This window comes from Trichosurus vulpecula, chromosome 9 (genome assembly GCF_011100635.1).
Source record: "Trichosurus vulpecula isolate mTriVul1 chromosome 9, mTriVul1.pri, whole genome shotgun sequence".
NCBI classification, from domain to species: domain Eukaryota; kingdom Metazoa; phylum Chordata; class Mammalia; order Diprotodontia; family Phalangeridae; genus Trichosurus; species Trichosurus vulpecula.
Genome location: NC_050581.1, coordinates 144,734,023 through 144,754,741, shown reverse-complemented (window position 1 = coordinate 144,754,741; position 20,719 = coordinate 144,734,023). Strand labels below are relative to the sequence as shown.

General features: G+C 41.2%; 1 protein-coding gene across 2 annotated transcripts in view; it reads left to right on the top strand.

The window, feature by feature from the left end:
* Window positions 1–20,719, top strand: part of EEFSEC (eukaryotic elongation factor, selenocysteine-tRNA specific) — a 315,808-nt gene that overhangs the window by 185,354 nt on the left and 109,735 nt on the right. For both annotated transcript variants that reach the window (XM_036737959.1, XM_036737960.1), the window contains exon 5: window positions 20,049–20,687. In XM_036737959.1, the coding sequence (XP_036593854.1) occupies window positions 20,049–20,687 (639 nt within the window). The remainder of the gene's footprint in view (window positions 1–20,048; window positions 20,688–20,719) is intronic.

Here is a 20,719-nt window from a genome sequence, read left to right as displayed (position 1 = left end):
TTCTAAGACTATAAAGTGAGGCAAGGCAACAAATACTTATTAAGCGTTCAGCATGTGCCAGGCATTGTATAAGTGCTGGGGATATAAATACAAGCCAAAAAAAAGACAGATCCATGCTACAGATCACATGCTGATCTGCCTTAGTAGAGAGTTTCTTACAAGGAGTTCTCTACCACAGTGAAGTCATAGGATATAAAGGAAGTATAACTAATAGGATCCCTCCCTTTGAGGAGCTTGCAAGGTGTAATATTCCTCCCCCTCACTCCCTGTTCCCCTCTGAATGGAAGGGGAAGGGGGGCATGAACTCTAGGCCTCCCTTAAAAGAAGGAGCTCAACTCAGACATCTCCTCGTTTCTCACCTAGCTACGGGCTACTTTGGGACTTCCCCCAAGCCCCAGTGTCCTTTTGTGTATTATCTTTCCCCATTAGATTGTAAGTTCCTTGAGGGAAGGAGCCATCTTTTTTCGTAGTTGGATCATCAGAGCTTAGCACACTGCCTGCCTGGTACACCGCAGGCACTTAATAAATGTTTATGGACTGACCATGTTGCTGCAAAGATGAGGTTTAGGCAGCTATATTTATAAGCAATTAGCAAGCCAGTTATGGTGGGACCCAGTACTACTTGGTAAGAAGTTTGTTTTGATACAGTAGGCAGTGAGGGAACCAGTCTAGCTTTATGAGCCAGAGAGGAATATGGTATAATTGTTTTTGAGCTAGACTAATACGGAGGCTGGATTTAGTGGAGGCTGGAGTTAGACTGATTAAGGGGTTGTTGTAGTAAGCCGGGTGCGGGGTGATGAGAACCATAGTAATAATAGATCACTTTCCCTCTGGAAAAGTGAAAGAAGCAGCGAATTTGAGAGATATTTTAAAGCACAAGCCAACAGAACTTAGACCTGGTAGATTAGATGAGAGAAGTGAAGGTGAGAATTAGGTACAGTTTGATGGTTGTGGTGCCATTGATGGTGGCACAGAAGTAAGTACAAAGGAGAAAGACCCAAGTTCCTTTTTTTTTATATTAATGATCAGTTGATGGTGAATTATCAGGTGTAGATGTCTTGGAAATACCATGGTTGAAGACATAGATTAGAGATAAAATTGAAATCTTAAAAGTCAGTGAACTCTCACAAAATAGTGAGTTTAGAAGAAAAACTATAAGGGAGCCACGGACTGTGTTGTGAATGAATGAATGAATGAATGAATGAATGAATGAATGAAAAAACATTTGTTAAGTACTGACTATGTGCCTTTCTATGTACTGTTAAGTGCTTACTATGTTGAGAGCTGGGGACACAAGTAGAACAAAACAAGACACTCTAACTGAAGGAGACAGATAGCACATACAAGAAATTTCAGCTGCAGGCTAGATGGAAAGGCCTGGACATCCTAAGAGACGCTGACAGAGAGCATGAAGAGTGAACGGTCAAGAGAACAGAAGTATGAGAAAAATACGGCCACAGTGAAAGAGTTTCAAAAAGGTCAGCAGAGAAATAGAAAGCTGAGGAAGGGACTTTGGTCTGGGCTAGAAAGAGGTCCCCCATCTGGTCATAGAAGCCAAGTTTCAACCATTAAAGGGAAAAGGAAGGGCCGTCATTTAGTCATTGAAGAAGGGAAGACCCCTATAGCAGACCCCCCCCGAAAATACTTTTGGCTTGACTCCTTGACTTTTGCTGGGGCAGCACTCACAATACTCAGTGTTGCTGTACTGCCTCCTTTCTCTGTGAGAGTGCTTGAAACAATTTCCATGGCTTTGGTTTTGTAGACTGATTTTGATATTGACAAACAACCATCATGAGCTAGAGCTGATTGAGTTTCTCATTATATTAGTCTGTAGATAAATAAAGTGAAAAGACTGTTTAATTATTAGTAGGAAAAAGCCATTAGGGGCATTTGGTTTGGCATCCTGTTTCCTATTAGTCTTTCAGTTATACACTGCTTTGAAAAATCTCCATAGTACTTTCCTTTGGCCTTCAAATAACACATGCCCAGTCTTATATTGAACACATTTGTTTATCTTAAGGCAGAGTTATTTGGGGTGCTTTTAATTTCTTTGGGCCTTACAGTTTGTTGCATTGGTTTTAATCAATCCCTCTGCTACATACCACCGCAGTGTGCATTGTAAACTATGCCATAATGAAATCCCTTTCATGGGAAGCAAAGAAAGATTGCAACGTGCATCTCATCATCAAAAGGCATTTCTTCAGCATCTATCAGCAAAAGGGCCTACGTTAGGTCCTGTATAGAGCAGTAGAGCTAGATGGGCACCGTGTTTTCAGAGCTTGTGGTATAAGATGGATAATATTGACCTGGACATGTATAAAGGATATGCAAACAGATGGGTGAAAACGGACTAAATTTCCTCTCAGAAATAGAATTGTTTCAGAAGCTAAAGCAGGTGGCCCAGCTTGTCAAACAAAAAACAAACAGGAAGCTCCCAGTAGTCCCAGAAGTGGCAAGCATGACATGATGGAATATGATGTGACACTCTGGTTTTCCCGTGGTAGAACTCATGTTCTCTCTTTGCTTGCAATAACTGGGTGCAAAAGTAAGGGAGAGTAGTCTCATTTGAGATTGAAACTGTGAGTCTTGGATTTCACTCTGATCTTTCTGGCTTTTCCAGGATACCTTTTTAGCCCTCTTTCCTGCGTAATCACTTTGAAATTCAGTGCAACTTTAGGGGTATTGATGAGATCTTTTCCCCATGTGATAAAAATGAAAGCTGTCCAAATTCAGAAAAAGTACAAATTAGCATATCTGTTGTTCCGAAGCATCTGATGGCTCAGTGGATAAGATCAGCATTTATCACAGTGTGTGTTTAATAGTATGTGTTTAATACATATTGATTTATTGATTGAAGACCAGAGTTCAAATTCAGCCTCAGACACTTACCAGCTGTCCGACCCTAGGCAAATCACTTAACCCCTATTTGCTTTAGTTTCCTTATCGACATAAGAGGATCTACATCACAGGTTGTTCAAATGGGATAATATTTGTAGAGCAATTAACACAGTGCCTGGCACAGAGTAGAAGCCATGTAAATGCTTATTACAGTTCCCGCTTCCCATTCAGGTAAAGGGAATCCCGTACTGTATAAATATTCATGTTTTACTGTGAAACCAAAAACATTGGTATAATGTCCCTTTGACACCCCTTATTTTTAGCCATGGATTTGAATCAACTCCCTGATTCTATTTTTAGCTCCGGTCCCTGATTGAAGTAGAATTCTGATATAGTTCACCTATGACTTTGTTCCATGGCTAAACAGAAGCCATCTTCCTTGGAAAATGCCCTAATTTCATTTCTCAGGAAAAGGAACTAACACATGAAGGTTCAGTTTTATTTATTTCATGAAGCCCTGCTTCTGACTCATTTGGGGCCTTTGTTCCATGTCCAAAACTTAGGTATTTCAAGAGGTTGTCTCTGCTCTATTTTGTTTTCCAAGTCCTCTTTTTTTCAGGAGTAGTTAACCCTTTTTCTCATTCCAACATTCTTCCATGTTAGAGTCCACAGGTTAAATAAATGTTGATTGATTGATGTTACCATGGGATCCATTCTGTAGGAGAAGAGGCAGTCTGCCTACAGAATTTGTTAGCTGATGGTCTGATCAACAGAATGGACGTAATTGAATCTTTTCTGAAGATTGATAATCCTGTAGGGTCTCAAGGTCACCCACTGCCTGAATATTTACTGGCCCAGAATATACCTTGGAAGTTGATGGGGTGTGTGTGTGTGTGTGTGTGTGCCCGTGCACGTGCACCTAGGTTCTGAGGAGTGCTAAACCACACATTTGCCTCTGTAGTTTTTGGAACCCTGTGCCCCATCACCATTGGAGCCAGTTCCTGCTTGCCTTCTTACCACATGTGCTGCCATTGTCTCTGGAAAGGGCATTTAACAGACTGTTGTAGTATTCTCCTCACCATCTTTGTGACTTCTGAGACAAAAGCACCCTTCTCTGGTCACTTCTTCCATCTTAGTGTCTTGAGGGCAGACACTGTCATACTGTAGTATTTGTATTCCTGTCAGTGCTTGGCACATAGTAAGTGTTGAACAAATATTTTTTCCGTCATTCATTTACTCAACTCGCCCACTTATTCATTTTAGTAGCATTCCTAAGCCAAGCTATCCAATTTCCGAGTGAATGTGTTTGAGAAAGAGTTCATGTCTGAATGAGAGTAATAGTAGAAGATGCTGATATGGGCGTGAGGATGCCTGCATTGTAGTGTATCTCTGCCATGGAGAGGTAAGTCACCTAATCTTGAGGGACTTTAGTTTCCACATTTGTAAAAAAGAGGCTATTTGAACTGAATGATCTCTGAAGTTCCTTTTTAGTGCTGGGGTTCTTTCTTCTAAAGTAGTAGCTTCCTTAGAGCCTTCAGAAGTGGGCAAACTCCTCCCACCATTGGAGAATAAAGCCAGGCTTTCTTTCTCTCTCCAAATGAGCTTGACCCAAGTCTCAGAATTGGAAGGTGTTGACTCTGAAGTTCTGCCACCCCCTTACTGCGTGACCTTGGACTTGTGAATTTTACTTTCCTTCTCTGTAATATGATGGAGGTAGACCCAGATAATCTCTGAGACCCGGGCAGCTCTTTTTCTTTTTCCCTCAATCTTGTCTTATCATAGGATAACAGACATAGAGCTGGAAGGAACCTTAAGTAAGCATTGAGTCCAGGCATCTCATGTTACAAATAGCAAAACTAGAGCTTAGAAAGATTAAGTGAATTGCCCCAGGTCACATGGGTAACAAATAAGTGGAGTTGGATTCGGCCTCAGATCTCTCACTCTCGACTCAGGACCCTATTGATTGTACCATAGTGAATGCCTCTCTTCTTCTACCTTTACATAGTCCCCAGGAGCTTCATTTCTGTCTAACAATGTTTTTTCTGAGGGTGAGATTTTTCTTGAAAGAGTACAATTACAAGCATCATAATACTCTCTGCCATGTACCCTCTCAGAGGGATTATAAGCATTAATAACTTAATGTTTTAAAGCTGTTCAGGTTTCTGGAAGGAGACTGTAAGTTTCAGTAAATAAGAATTATGAATTAAAGAGTATAAACTTGTAAAAGAATCAATTTTCTGGGTCACTACTTCTTTTTATATCCCTCTCTGTTATAACTATAATGGTTCAAGACTGGGTGTCAGATAGGGAGTTAATCTGTCTAATGAGAGGCAGTTCAGCAGATCAGCAGTGAAGTGGGACTCGGGCAATGCCAGGCTTCTGGTTTTTTTATGAGTATATCAGGGACTCAGCATTTGACCCTGGTCATATGGCACAGCTTCTCACTGCCTCAGTTTCATCATCCCCTTTGAAATAGAGGTGATTTCTTTATAGGTCTATAGTGAAAAACATTACATAAAAATACGTAATTACTCATATAGAAATAAATGATTCAGTCTTTTTTTCTAGTAAAAATATAATTGAAATTGTTTTCTAAGACATAGTGACACACTAGGTTAGTCCTGTAGCTGAGAATTAGGATATCGTTTGTGCTTCTTGCTTACTAGTAATTTGTTGGTGAGTTCAGAAAAATTACTCAGCCTTTCAGAGTTGTCTAGGTGGCACAGTTGATAGACTGCTGGACACCTGAGTTCAAATTCCAGTTCAGACACTCTCTATATGATTCTGGCTTAACCCTTGCCTGCCCCAGTTTCCTCCTCTGTAAGCTGGAGATAATAATTGTATCTAGCACCCAGAGTTGTTGTGAGCCTGAAGTAATATGTGTAAAGCACTTTGTAAACCTTGAAAGTGCTATGTAAATGCTAGCTATTGTATTTTCCTGTAGAATGTTCCATATGTACCTGAAGGGATGACATGAAGAGAACTTAGGAAATCACTATACAAACCTTCGATTCTATGTGATTAACATATAAATTCCAGGCTGGTAGCACCCTATTATGAAACTGCTTACTCTGGAACAGATTTGGCTATACTGTGACTTGAGTAACATCCCTGGAAAATCCTAATCATTATACACACTCTAATCGAATTCTGTTGTATTAGTATAGGCTGGCTTCACTTCCTAAGGTCTCCTAAAAAACAGAAAACCCCTTAACTTCTCATTCTGAAGATAAGATCAGAAAAGAAAGGAGAGTTTCAGGAACTGTATTCCCCTAAATGGGACACACACACACACACACACACACACACACACACAGAGCACAAAGACACACGCCTACGAGAGTTTTTTGGTAATCCTAGCTGGACCCATAAGTAGACCTTTGCTGGCAATGAATACATGCAGTTGCAACCATTCCTTTCAGTCTGGCAGGAAACATTTTCTGGATCTGTCAGGAGTGCAGTTGTAGCATGTAGATTTGCGTTATTATGTGACAGTATATTGAAGAGACTGAAGAACATCATTAAAAAAAAATTAAAGCTCAGATGGTGTGAAAAAGAGAAGAATAAAATGCATCTATATAATGAAATTTAAAGGTTTATAGGGGACAAATCTCATCTAGGGTGGGCTTAGAGTAGGAAGATAAACCATCTTGGCAAAGAGCTTCATTATTTTAACAGTTTTCTGCATTGCAATGACAAGAAAGCTAACGAATGGTATTTGCCTGTAAGGTCACCATCCAAAATTAACTCTCTAGTACCAGCTTAGGTCTGCAGAGGAAATAAATAGGGTCTGATACTATCCTCACCCACTGGCACTGAGCTAGATACCTTCAAACATGGCGTAATCTCCACATAACCCACTTCAGAACAGATCATTGTCATGGTAGCTCGTTGTCAAATGGATAAACTAAGGAACCATATTCCTTTCCCAGCGAAACCTTACCCAGTTTCTCTTCCCTGTGAAGGTAGAGAAAGCTAGGAGATCTCCAACAGATCATTTGGCAGAAGTAGCTGGGTGGCTCATGGATAGACTGCTGAGCCTGAAGTTAGGAAGACCTAAGTTCAAATGTGTCCTCAGATATTTACCTTCTCTGTTACCCTGAGCAAGTTACTTAACCTCTGTTTGTCTCAGTTTCCTCAGCTGTAAAATAGGGATAATAGCGCCTGCTTTACTGGGCTGTTGTGAGGATCAAATGAGATAATACTTATGAATGGCTTAGCACAGTGCCTGGCGCGTAGTAGGTACTGTATGAATGCTTATTCCCTTTCCCCATTTCCCCAGTCTGGCAAATACCCTACCTACTTTAGACTACATTGATACCACAGGAATAGGGAAGCAGGTTTCAAAAGATGCCGCAGCATGTTAAGCACAAATTTTAATAAATATCCATATATGGTAATATTTCTCATGATGTTTTACTCATTTCCTGTAGATAGTTATACCTATAATTGGAAACCTTGGGCTTCTCTAATCCCACATAATGAACCCCAACCAAGAGTTAGGAGTTAGGACAGTTTGAAAAATTAATCATGGCTAAGTTTTTAAATCACTTTTTAGGATTTGGCTGCTTGTACTTTTGAATCAGACAAGTTAAATTGCCTTTTTCTAGTGTCGTGTGACCTAGAATCCGTATTTGGCCATTGTGGTGTAGACACATCACTGATAAAATCCCTTTTATGTTAGAGGAAAGTAATTAGAGTGATGTTGACCAAGATCAGGATGGAGAAGGAGGGATTTTTTTTCTAAGACAAAAAGGCTTCCCTAGGACCCTATAGATATTTTACAGTTTAGAGTAAGTTTTTCACCTGCCAGAGATGGAATCTGGAAAGCTTAAAATCTGTATGTGTACTGAGCTCCTTAAGAAAAACATTCTTCAAGAAAGAGAGTCCATCAATCAATCAAGTATTTATTAATTTCTTATTATTTATCAGGAGCTGGGGGTACAAGTACAGAGAATGAAACAAGGTGAATAGTCACAATGAGCTTACATTCTAATGAGAGAAACAACAAATACATATAAAATACAGATACAGCATGTGAAGTTAATGAATACATATACAGAGCGTCTTAAGGAAAGCTGTTTTGGCAAAAGTGTGTAGAATGGACTGGAAAGTCCGCCAGCAACTTGAGGCAGGAAACCCAACTGGGCAGACTGTTGCAATAATCTAAGTGAGAGGTAATAAGGACCTGAACTAAAGTGGTAGTTGTATAAATGGACCGAGGGGCCTAATGCAAGGGATGTGGTCATTTGATTGGATATGTGGGGTGAAGGATGATGGGAGGCCATTGTTGAGATCTCAGAAGGATGGTGGTACCTTCAACCCAAGTAGGAAAGTTTTAAAGAGGAGAGGGTTCCTGAGAAGTTCGGTTTTACCCATGATGAGTTTCAGGCATCTTGGGGACATGCAGTTAGAAATGTCCAGTGGGCTATTGGTGATACGACCTTAAGGTCAGTGGAATGACTGGGGCTGGGAGTTACCAATATAGATATGTCATTAAACCTGTTAGAGTTGATGAGGTGACCAAGGGGGTATAGAAGGAAAATAGAGCAGGGTCTAGCGCAAAGGTATAGGAATCACTTTCCTATAGGGGCCAAATGTGGAGGAGACCAAAGAGGAGTAGTCAGACAGATAGAAGGAGAACCCACCAGGAAAGAGCAAAAGCATCCAGGAAGAGGGGGTGGTCTGCAGTAACCAATGGTACATATAGATAGAGAAAAGGCCATCTGATCTGACCATTAGGAGATCACTGGTAGCTCTGGAGAGGGCAGTTTCATTTGAGTGATGAGTTTGAAAGCTGGACTACAAAGTATTGAAGAGTGGGTAAAAGGAGAAGATGTGGAGACAGCAAATACACACAGCTTTTTCAAGAAGCTTGGCTGAGAAAGAGAAGAGAACTGTAGAGCGACAGTTTGAGGGGATAGCATGGCCTAGTGAAGCTTTTGAGTTCCAAATTTTCTCCTTCTTCCTCCCTCCCCAAGACTGCATGCAATCTGATATAGGCTCTACGGATACATTCACATTAAACATATTTACACATTAGTCATGCTGCAAAGAAGAATTATAACCAAAGGAATGAACTATGAGAAAGAAGAAACAAAACAAAACAAAAAAGAGAGAGAGCAAATACTATGCTTCGATCTGCATTCAGACTCCATAATTCTTTCTCTGGATATGGATGGCATTTGCCATCATGCGTTGTTTGAAGTTGTCTTAGAACCTTGCATTGCTGAGAAGACCCAAGTCTGTCAAAGTTATTTATTGTACAACGTGGCTGTAACTGTGTACAGTGTCCTCCTGGTTATGCTCCCCTCACTCAGCATCAGTTCATATAAGTCTTTCCGGGTTTTTCTGAAGTCTGCCTGCTCCTCATTTCTTGTAGCGCAATACTATTCCATTACATTCATATGCCATAGCTTGTTCAGCCATTCACCAATTGATAGGCATCTCCTCAATTTCCAATTCTTTGCCACCACAAAAAGAGCTGCTATAAATATTTTTGTACATGTGGGTCCTTTTCCCATTTTTATGATCTCTTTGGGAGTGCTATTGCTGGGTCAAGGGGTATGCACATTTAAATCTCTCTCCGAAATGGGTTGGATCAGTTCAGAACTCCACCAACAATGTATTAGTGTTCCAATTTTCCCATATCTTCTCCACCATTTATAATTTTTCTGTTTTGTCATGTTAGCCAGTCTGACATGTGTGATGTGGTACTTCAGAGTTGTTTTGATTTGCATTTCTCTAATCAATAGTGATTTATAGCATTTTTTCATGACTATAGATAGCTTTAATTTCTTCCTCTGAAAACTGCTTGTTCATATCCTTTGACCATTTATCAGTTGGGGAATGACTTATATTCTTATAAATTTGACCCAGTTCTCCATATATTTTAGAAATGAAGTCTAATTTATCAGAGACATTGGTTGTAAAAATTCTTTCCCAGTTTTCTGCTTCCCTCCGAATCTTGGTTGCATTGGCTTTGTATAAAAACTTTTTAATTTAATGTAATCAAAATTATCCATTTTGCATTTCATAATGTTCTCTATCTCTTGTTTGGTCATAAATTCTTCCATTCTCCATCAGTCTGACAGGTAAACTATTCTTTGCTCTCCTATATTGCTTATAGTATCAGCCTTTGTATCTAAATTGTGTACCTATTTGGACTTTATTTTGGTATATGGTGTAAGATATTTGTCTGTGCCCAGTTTCTAACATACTCTTTTCTAATTTTCCCAGCAGTTTTTGTCAGATAGTGAGCTCTTATCCCAGAAACTGGAGTCTTTGGGTTTATCAAACAGTAGATTACTATAGATTACTGTAGTCATTGTCTTGTGTGTACCTAACCTATTCCACTGATCCACCACTCTGTTTCTTAGCTAGTACCAAGTAGTTTTGATGATTGCTGCTTTATAAAACAATTTAAGATCTAGTAGGGCTAGGCCACCTTCCCTAGCATTTCTTTTCATTAATTCCCTTGATATTCTGGACCTTTTGTTTTTCCAGATGAATTTCATTATTATTTTTTCTAGCTCTATAAAATAATTTTTGGTAGTTTGATTGGCATGGCACTAAATAAGTAAATTAATTTAGGTAAAATTGTCATTTTTATTATATTAGCTTGGCCTAACCTCTAGCAACTGATGTTTTTCCAGTTATTTAGATCTGACTTTATTTGTGTGAGAAGTGTTTTGTAATTGTGTTCATATAGGCCCTGGGTCTGTTTTGGCAGGTAGACTCCTAAATATTTTATAATGTCTACAGTAACTTTCAGTGGAACTTCTCGATCTCTTGCTATCTAGTGAAGGTTTTTTAAAGCACTTTTTTTAAAGATGGGTATATTTGAAGGTAGTAGGAAAGGAATTAATTGATGAGGAGAGATTGATGATTTGGCAGGGTAGTGAGGATATGAACTGCTAGAGAAGATGGGACGGCATGGGATCAAGAGCACATGTAGAGAGGTAAGCTTTGACAAGGAGAAAGACCTCCTCTTTGTCAGAAACGGGGGAAGAAAGAAGAGTGGAAGGGGTATGCAGCTGCTGCCACCACTTGGGTGATTATTCCCTTCCCAGGTTTTTGGACTGCTTGGGTAAATTAGATACAAGGGCTATGGGTTGGGATTTAGTTTATGGAAGAGCAAGCTAAATTTTGCTTCTTTATATCATACTTTGCCCATTTCAAAGTCATCATACAGGTCACTCAAAGAGTGATCTTGTCCTCCTAACAAGGATAATGTGTTCTTTGTCTGAAGCCATTTGTCTGTGGTAAGATAGGAATTTTTGTCTAGAACCAAATCCATCTGTAGGGTCATCTGGTACAGATTTCACATCTTAGGAAGCAAGGCCAGGAAATCAGAGGAAGACAAGGCCAGTGGAAGGAAAAGCAGCTCTCAATGCTGCCAGGAATGCAATTACTGGCAGAAGTGACTGGAGAGCCAGTGATGCCAAGGGTAGACATGATGAAACCAGTGAAACCATGCCAAAGTGAATGTGAAGAGTAGTCTATCTGGGGGAGCACAATAGAGAGAAGAGGAGATAGGAAATAGTATGAAGGAATTGGAGGGGTGGGGTAGGGGGAATAATTGAAAGAACTGATTTCAGAGGGGTTAGTCTGATAATTTAACCATCAAAAATGATTCCACAAAGCAATATGAAACCAAACCTCTTGACACCCTAAGTCGGGGTGTTAGTGAAACCTGGGTATCTGCGTCCAAAAATGGAGACAGCTTTAGAGAGACTGAACTGATATTCTTGAGTGTCAAGCCCTGGTTTTGTTTTGTGTGTGTGAGACTTGATTAATGCATTAACTAGAAAAAATGCCTTATCTGTACATAGGATAGCTTGAAGACGAGGGGAAAAAGAGGAGCAGCCAAATTGAAACCTTATTAAAGAAAATTGGTTAGGTCTGATGGAGCCAAACCAAGATGGATCTTTAAAAGCTTATTTCATTTCCCCCCCTCTGGACTGAAACCTCTTTGAATTGAAGTTACTGATCCTGCTATAAGCTTATTAGTGTCAAGCTTTATGTGTTTCTGTTCCTTTCCTATTTACATTTTATTAAATAATGATGAAGTTGCAAAACCTTGCACTTCAGCCTTCAGCATAGCCATAAGTATCCAGGGTCATTAATAGAAATAGAATATTTGTTGTAGTGGGATCTGACCTTTATGATCCATTTTAACAAAAATTGCAATACTTTGAGAAGAATCCTAAGTCCTTAGCTGACATGACCTTGATGAAAAGTCTTTTTTAAATCATGGAATTTGACTTGCGTTGTGCTACATGTAGGTTTCAAAAAAGGTTCCCAAGGTGGGTATGTAAGTGGTGCAGTAGATAGAGTGAATTAGAATCATGAAGACTTGAGTTCAAATCCAGCCTCAGACACTTAGTAGCTGTGGGATCTCAAGCATGTCATTTAACCTTTGTCTGCCCCCGTCTCTTCATCTGTAAAATGGGGGCAATAGGACACCTCCCTGCCTTTGCCCAGAGCACCTTCTCCACAGCAGCCTCTGTGTGTGTGTGTGTGTCCTTCATTCTCGAAGAGGACCCTGACATCAGGGAAATGATGACATGACTTGCAGTTGACTTCGATTTGAATGAGGGAGAGCTGTGCAAGGTCACCGGCCTCACTTTCTTCTCCAGGACCATCTGGGTCCAGTGGCCTGATATTCATTCACCAGGATGACTGGAGATGGCCCAGGATGCATTAGGAGACCCTGGCCCTTTTAGGCTAAGGACTTTTCAGGTTCTCACTTTTTGAGGAGGTAAAACCCAGTCAGTGCATAGGCCTCTTTAAGAAGTGAATTTTGGGGAGGCAGTTGGGGTTAAGGGACTTGCCCAGTGTCACACAGCTAGTAAGTGCCAAGTATCTGAGGCCGGATTTGAACTCAGGTCCTGCTGACTCCAGGGCCAGTGCTTCATCCACTGCTCTGCCCAGCTGCCCCATGTCCACAACAGCCTAATGTGTAGTTAGATGGCCCAGGGGACAGAGTCAGGAAGAGCCGACTTCAGATTTGGCCTCAGACACTTACTAGTTGTGTGACTGGGTGCATCGCTTAACCTCTGTTTCCTTTAGTTTCCTCGTCTGTGAGATGATGATAATAGAAACGCCCGCCCCTTCGGGATGTTGTAAGTCTCAGATGAGAGGCTTGTAACGTGTTTATTAGCCCAGGCCCCTGGTGTGCAAGCTACATAAATGTTAGTTACTATTGTTGTTAGTACTGTTGCCTAGAAAATGCTCCAGATGAAATTCTGACCTGGAAGGCCAAGGAAAACACAGAGGGAATCGTTTTGCAGCCTAGTGCAGCTCAGGAAGAAGCACAGAGAGGCCTGGAGATACTGGGGCGGGGACTAGCCAGGAGCGCAGCGCAGTGGAAAGGCAGTGTAGTTCAGGGAACCATTCTGGTACCCAGGGATGGAAAGGAGGCCAAGAGAGAACACCAGAACAGGAAGCACAGGTGCAGAAAGAAATTCCAGGAGATCCTTGTCCTAGGGCTGCAGGCAAGACTAGGCACTTTTTAGCAGTTATGTCACCTAGTGTCAAGGTCTGGCTCATGGATGGAAGAGCAGAGAGGAGAGTTTGGTTGGGGGTGGGGAAGCATGGACCTGCCCTCTCACTGTACTGAGCAAGGAGTAAGTTCTGGAAATATAGCTGTATTGCTTTGGTCTCAGGAGCCACAGCAGCAAGCACTCAGTTCTAGCCTTTAGCTTGGTGTCTAAGTCATGAGTGGGATAACCAGGGTACGAGTACAGACCAAAGGGGAGCCACCAGTTCGGTTGCTCAGAATCTGCAGAGCTTCTCATTGGACTCACAGTGACTGACTCCAGAAAATCAAGATGAAGAAGCCACCAGACCCACACCTGAGACAGGAGTTTGCAAAGCTTGAACCAGTAGGGCAGTGAACAGACTTCCCCCTGGATTGCACCAGTTTAAGATCACTGAAAATGTGTAGACCCCAGACTAAGCTGTGAAAGCAGTAGGATTTAAAAGGAAGAAACAGGGGGTGGAGCCAAGATGAGGAAGAAAAGGCAGGGGCTCACCTAAGCACTTCTCTGAACTTCCAAAAACAACTTTAAATGATGCCTCAAAAGAAATTCTAGAGCAGCCAAACCCGCAAAAGGAAAGGGAGAAACAATTTTCCAGCCCAAGACAACTTTGAAGGTTGGCAGGAAAGGTCTGTCTTCCCCAGGTGAGAGTGGAGTGCACTCAAGTGCAAGCTGTGCCCCAGCAAACCAGCAGTAGGCCTTAGAGTCAATTGAATCAGTGGTGGCATTGACAGTTTCCAGACATGAGCCCACAGATGGTAAGGTGATCGGATAGCTGATTAGAAGGAGATCACAGGGGTCTTTTTGCTAGCACCAAGGGCAGGACTCCGTTGCATTGCCCATACTTGAATCTGGGTTGCAGTCTTGGGTCTCAGGCTCATGGTAAAGAAGGAGCACTAGCACACCAGAACTTGTAGCAGCAGGGGAGCTAGGACCTGGTCATAGTCCCATGGTGGGAAAGAGTGCTTGTGGTTGCTCACAGATCAGAGCATAGGCCAGGTATGATCTCCCTAGATCATACCACTTTGTGAGAGCTGAAAACTTACAGGTCCCCAGAATTATCTCTGAAAACAACTACATAAAAAAACCTGAAGCTTGGGACAGGACCCCCTCCACCCTGGAAGCAGAGCCCCACTTTAACATAGAGTTAAAAGTTAAACAATAGGCTGGAAAAATAAGCAAACATTTTGGATGTAATTGGGGTACATTGGAATGAACTTCGTGTTTAGTTATTATATCCTAAAATGCCTAAGCTCAGGGAGCATTGCTCATTGAGGAAAAACTCCTAGGATTCCATTTCCCAAAAAACTATTAAGTCTGAGTGCAGAGGATTTTGGTGAGGTGAGGCTCTGATTATTGGTGTGTGCTCTGGGAGGCGAGAGGTTTAAAAAGCAGCAGATAGGTGCACTCACCTGTAGAGAAGCAAGCCAGGGGCTACAGCTGGATCAGGGAGGTGAAAGAACACAGGAAGTTGTATTGCCACAGTGCCCTTGAATCTAGGAATCCTAGAAGAATCATTATTTCCCTGGAGTCAAAGCAAGAGACTTCAGCAGATCTCTAACCTCTCCCCTTAGGCTATACTGGATCTCTTTCCTGCCTGGAGAGGATTCCACAGATCTCCGGGAGACTGAAACCTAAGCCTTTTACCACTGAGCATGTAAATTCAGAATCAACTGTGTCCCTCTCCCGATACACTGGTGGATTAGTGGGGATTAAAGAGGGATTAGATGGAAATCCCTCCTGATTTTGTAAGAAATTGCTCCCACTTCTATATAGGAAAGGGGGGGAGGGGGGTGTTAAGAATGGTTCTGTTACCTGATCATTTGCCCTTGTTACTTGCTAATAATGATAGTGATAAAAATGATGATAGTGATAGCTTATATTGGTGAAGTCATTAAAGTTTACAGAGCGATTTCTTCATAACAACCCTGTGAAATAATTAGTACAAGTATTATCCTCATTTTACAAATGAAGAAATTGAGTCTCAAAGAGGTTCCCATCAACCTCTCAGAATCTCTAGCTTCCTTCAAAGCTTGGCTAAGTAATCTTAATTAAATGTTTTGATATTGTACATCTAGTTTCTACTTTGATTGTAACAGATTAGACACAGGAATTGTCTTAATTCACATAATTACGATTACCCCCAGACACCTCCCACTGAACCTGAGTAATAGCCAGAGGTTCAAAAGCTGAGCACTGACTGCATTCATCAATGCTGTGAATTTGAGGTTCTGTAAAATTTACATTAAATGTACTTAATGGTTATTTGCCAACTCTCTGCATATTCAATAGCAGTATTACTCTATGTTTATCTTGGGATAACCCCCCCACCCCCACCCCAGATAAACACTAAGACATTCTGACAGTGTCTTTATTTTCTCTTTCTTTTTCATGTCTTTAAAAATCTTGATTTCCAGTTATTTTGTTGTTGTTTTCCTCTATTATCTTCATCCACATCTTTCGATTATTTTAATCCTAAGAATATAAGCCACATTGAAAATGTAAATTTATGTAAGCACCTCTATACATATATGTATACATACACATAATCTATTTAGATTTGAGGTCAGGAAGGAGGAATTGGGTGTTGTCTAGAAGGTCAGTAGTTATTTCTGTGAGGGCAGTTTCCCCAGAAGGGAATTGTAACTCAAGTAAACGTTCTTAGTGACTTCTCAGGAGGGCTCATAAACCTGAAATTTCACTTTACGAGTCATGGCACAGCAGTTTACTAAGTGCCTAATTATTACGCAGAGAATGTTTGACTCGGAACCTGCTGGCATTCAGATTTCTCAGTAGGTTTGGAGTTTAGCTGGGTGATTTGTCAATCTCAGTATGGATAGAGAAGTGGTTTGGTTCCCACTTTATTGAGGAAACTCCTCCTGTAGGATACTATACTGTATCTACTTTGAGATACATACTTGAAAAGTTGTATATAAATGAAAACGTATTTCCCATTGACTTCCATTACCCTTTTAGAGGTGCTTCATCTTATCTGATTGATTGTAGCAGTGTCTAGTATTTAGTTATCAGTTTCCCTGCCCTTCAGCCTCTTGTGGGGAAGTTAATGATCTGTAAACAAACACTTAAATACTGAAGAGCTTCAGAAAGAGTGCTGGGCTTCTGTACGGAAACTCGTTCTATTGACCCACAATCACAGGGTGGGAGATGTTTCCTAGGAGCATAAATCTTTAAAAATGTATAGATGCCCAGGCCAGGGAAGGGCCTCACTCAAAGACCCTAGGGTCCCAGGGGTGGAGCTGGAGCTTTAAGCCAGGACCTCTCATTCCATAGCCATCAGTCACTTTTCCTGATATTGGACATTTACCCTTAAAACATCAAAACTTTTGATTTTAAGCATTTTTAATGGAGGCCTTTCTAAAATATATTACATGCCACCCTGCCTTCTTAAATATGGCATATAAAATATAAACATAATTAAATTTTGTCTTGGTGGCTGAGGGTCATTTTTATGACTCTCAGTTATGTACCCTAGTATGGTGTAGTGATGACCCCTGGGGCTATGAAGATCTGGAGGAGTTTGGCCTGCTATGCCAAAGAGCCTCATGCTGCTAATAATGCCTTTTGAATTCTTCTACCTTCTTTGTGCGTTTTTTTCTTTTTCCTCACCATCAGTTATCACTGCTTGCTTCTCCTAGTGTTTTTGCTCCTTTTCTCAAGTGCCCCCAAATTTTAACGTCCTATTTTAAAATGGTGGATTTGGTGGCAAAACAGATAACAGCTCAGAATAAAGAAAGAATTGGTAGGCTCTGCAGGAAGACCAAAGGATTTTCCTTCTGAGTAAAGGACATGAACTTTGTGATTTCTCTTTTGGCAGCTCAGAGACCCTTTTTGCTCCCTTTTGAAACTGTGCTATAAATAGATGCAGCTGCTACATAAGTGAAAACAATGTGATTGAGATGATATTATATTCTGAATATATGTACCCTAATTTTACCTGCTTTGTGAAATGGGCAGTGGGCTTGGAGACAGGAAGACTTGAGTTCATATGCCACTGCAGATACTTTCTTGCTGTGTGATCCTAATAATATCACGTAACCTCTTTTAGCCTCATTTTCTTTATCTGTAAAACGAGGCCAGCCTCATTGTCCTCTAAGGTCTCTTCTGACTCTAAATCTGTGATCCTGTTATCTTAAACATAGCTTCTCCATACTTCTATATGGAATATAGTGCAGGTGGATTTTAAAAAGTTATTTGATAAAGTTTGTTTTAGCACATCATCTGAGCTCTCAGTATACTCCCAGCCGAATCCCTCACAGCATATAGTCTCTCAGAATTATAAAGAGAGCAGCACAAAAATATCTGCAAAGTAATAGTATGTACAATCGTGTACCTCAGTAATTTTCCAGTTGTAAAGAGTAGTTAACTGTCCAGACTTGTTATACAGTATTTTCTTTTGCACAGGTGCTCCTTTCTGGGGGTTGTGCCCAGCACACAGTATTTGCTTCATGAATGCTTGTTGATTAACAGATTGATGAAATAAAGGAGGCGTGCATGATTTATGACTTAATGCCTGTCGTTTTAACCCAATCTTTGTTGCCTTTTTGGAGTTGTCTTCATTAACAATTTTATCTATTGTATAGTTATCCTTTGGGGTCTATTCTGTTCACTTTGTTGTCACATGGAAGTCTCGCCATGCTTCTTTTAATCCTTCAAGTTGTTTGTTATGACAGTAATATTCCAGTAAGTCAGCTTTGATTCTGAAATAAGTTGGACAGTTTTTTTCTGATGGTCTGCCTCTCATAGAAGCCCTCACCATTCTCTCCTGTTTACAAGTTGCTTGCAAATTAGAAAAGAATGGCCATCTACCTATTCTTCCACCCTTCTAGTCAATCAGCCTGGTTCTCATGGATTGGCCAACAAGAGGTCCCAGGACAAGCCTCACTTGGTCCTTCTTTGCGTCCTGATTCACTCCCAGTGAACGTAAATAGCAATTATTTCTGTTTTGGCCAAAAACCCTAAACATCTTCCCCTCCCAGATTGATTTTTTTTTAACTAGGTAAAAGGCCATTCTCTGCCTCATTTCTTACCCATCCGTAATCAGTCCAACTGAGACCTGTTAAAGACCTTAGCTTAAAAAGGCCAAGGTGTCCCACTGTATCCAGGGCCATCTCCATAAGTAAACCCAATTCACTTGCATGTTATGGCATCCATCATCTCCCAGACGTGATGGTCCTCTTGGAGAGTGAAGGACAAACAGCAATGACAACGACCACACTCCCCAACACACCCAGTGGAGCCCTGGCCAGAGAGCTTCAGGTTTTCAGTAGCTCTCCTCTTGTTGTCCTGGAAGGGCCCTCCCTGAAACTGCTTCTAGAATGTTGCATCTTTGTAAGCTTCCAGAGGGCCATGTCTTTGGGAATGTTGGCTTTGTGCCAAAAGCTTCTGGTCGTTCGTCATCTCTGGATACCCTTGGCCACATTAGAGCAGAGCACTCACATGCTTCTCCGTGTGAAAGGCCTGTGCTGGTCTCCCCTAATGGGTTTGGGTCCAGCCACCTCTGAGCCTCTATAATAGTGGATGCCTCTGATTCAGCTCTTCAAACATTCTGCCTTGTTATTTGTGTACTGGCCTTTCCCTTTCCCCAGTTACTGTCTCAGGTTCTTGGGGGCTAAGGCCATGTTTTTGCATTTCTTTTGCTGTCGGCACTGTGCTCTGTACATAATGGGCATTCATCACATATTTGTTCAATTGAATCACATCTTGAGACGGAAGGCACTTTATTGGTTTAATCTCTTCCCACTCAGGAATCTCATCTACAGCGGTGCCGCAGACCCTGGTTAGGAATTCGAGCTTCTCCCTAGGCCATTGTTGAACAGCGCTCATTGTTTAAAAAAACAAAAACAAAAAAGAGGCATTCTTTAATAAGGAGATGAGACCCACGACCCAGCAGACCATTCCGCTGTGCATTCTTACACCTCCTCAGGTTCTAGACATTGGGATATGTGATGTCTGACTATTTAAAAAGCTGTTGCCTTCCTAACCAGGTGTGGTAAGAGTGAACATCTCTGTGTGTGATGTAGGGAACTTTATAAGAGAACATTTGTTACTGCCTCAGAGGCATTATAGAATAGTAGGAAATAATGCTGGGACCAGAAGACCTAGTGTCTAGACCTGATCCTGCTGCTTCTAGCTATGTCACCTTGGGCAAGTCAGGGTTTCAGTCTCCTCTTCTGGAGAATAAGAAAATTAGACGTGTGAAATCCAAGGGCCCTTCCAACTCTCCCTTGCCGCTGTGGTGGTGTTGCTGTGCTCTATACTGTGAAATAAAAACAGCACTGTACACATATGAGAGAGCTCTGTGGCAACAACCACTGAAACATTAGATTTTTCTGTGTGTGTTCTTCTCCATGGCTGTGTGATGTAGTTTGTTTTTTTTTTTAACTTAATGGAACAGAGTTTGATTTGCTAATGGGATGAGTCAGTCAATATTTATTAAGTCCCTACTGTGTGCCAGGAACTGTACCAAGTGCTGGGAATACAAAAAAAGAGGCAAAAGATAGCCCCTGCCCTTGAGGAGCTTACAATCTAATGGAATGTGAGAGAAATAAGGGAAGATAGAGACTCTGCAAAAGAAAATTGTAGAGGTTTAGAGTTTGATTTAATTTACTTAATTCATTCTTTTTTTCTTTCTTCTCTTAAAATCAGGTAGTAAAGAAAGTGAAGTCCATGCAGATGTTCCACACTCCAGTCACCTCAGCCATGCAGGGAGATAGATTGGGCATCTGTGTGACCCAGTTTGACCCCAAGCTGCTAGAACGGGGTCTAGTGTGTACGCCAGAATCTCTCCATACCATCCATGCTGCAATTGTTTCTGTTAAGAAGATTCCTTATTTTCGAGGTGCTCTTCAGACAAAGGCAAAGTTTCATATAACAGTTGGTCATGAAACGGTGATGGGAAGGGTGATGTTTTTTAGCCCAGCTCCTGAACAGTTTGATTGTGAGCCCCTGGAGGAGACCTTCGACTTTGGAAAGGAATATCTGTATCAAGAGCAGTATTTGTCCAAGGATCCCACCACTGCAGAGGAGGAAAAGAAGAGCGACCAACCTGTAGAGAAGTGGCCAAAACAGCAATGGGCCCTCCTGGAATTTGAGAAGCCTGTCACCTGCCCAAAATTATGTCTTGTGATTGGCTCTAAACTTGATAGTGATATACATGCCAATACTTGCCGACTGGCCTTCCATGGGATGATGCTTCAAGGGCTAGAAGATAAGAACTATACTGAGACTTTCCTGCCCAAGCTGAAGGTGTATAAACTGAAACACAAAGAGGGACATGTGGAGAGGGTAAGCATTATCATTTTTTATTTCTTTTTTGA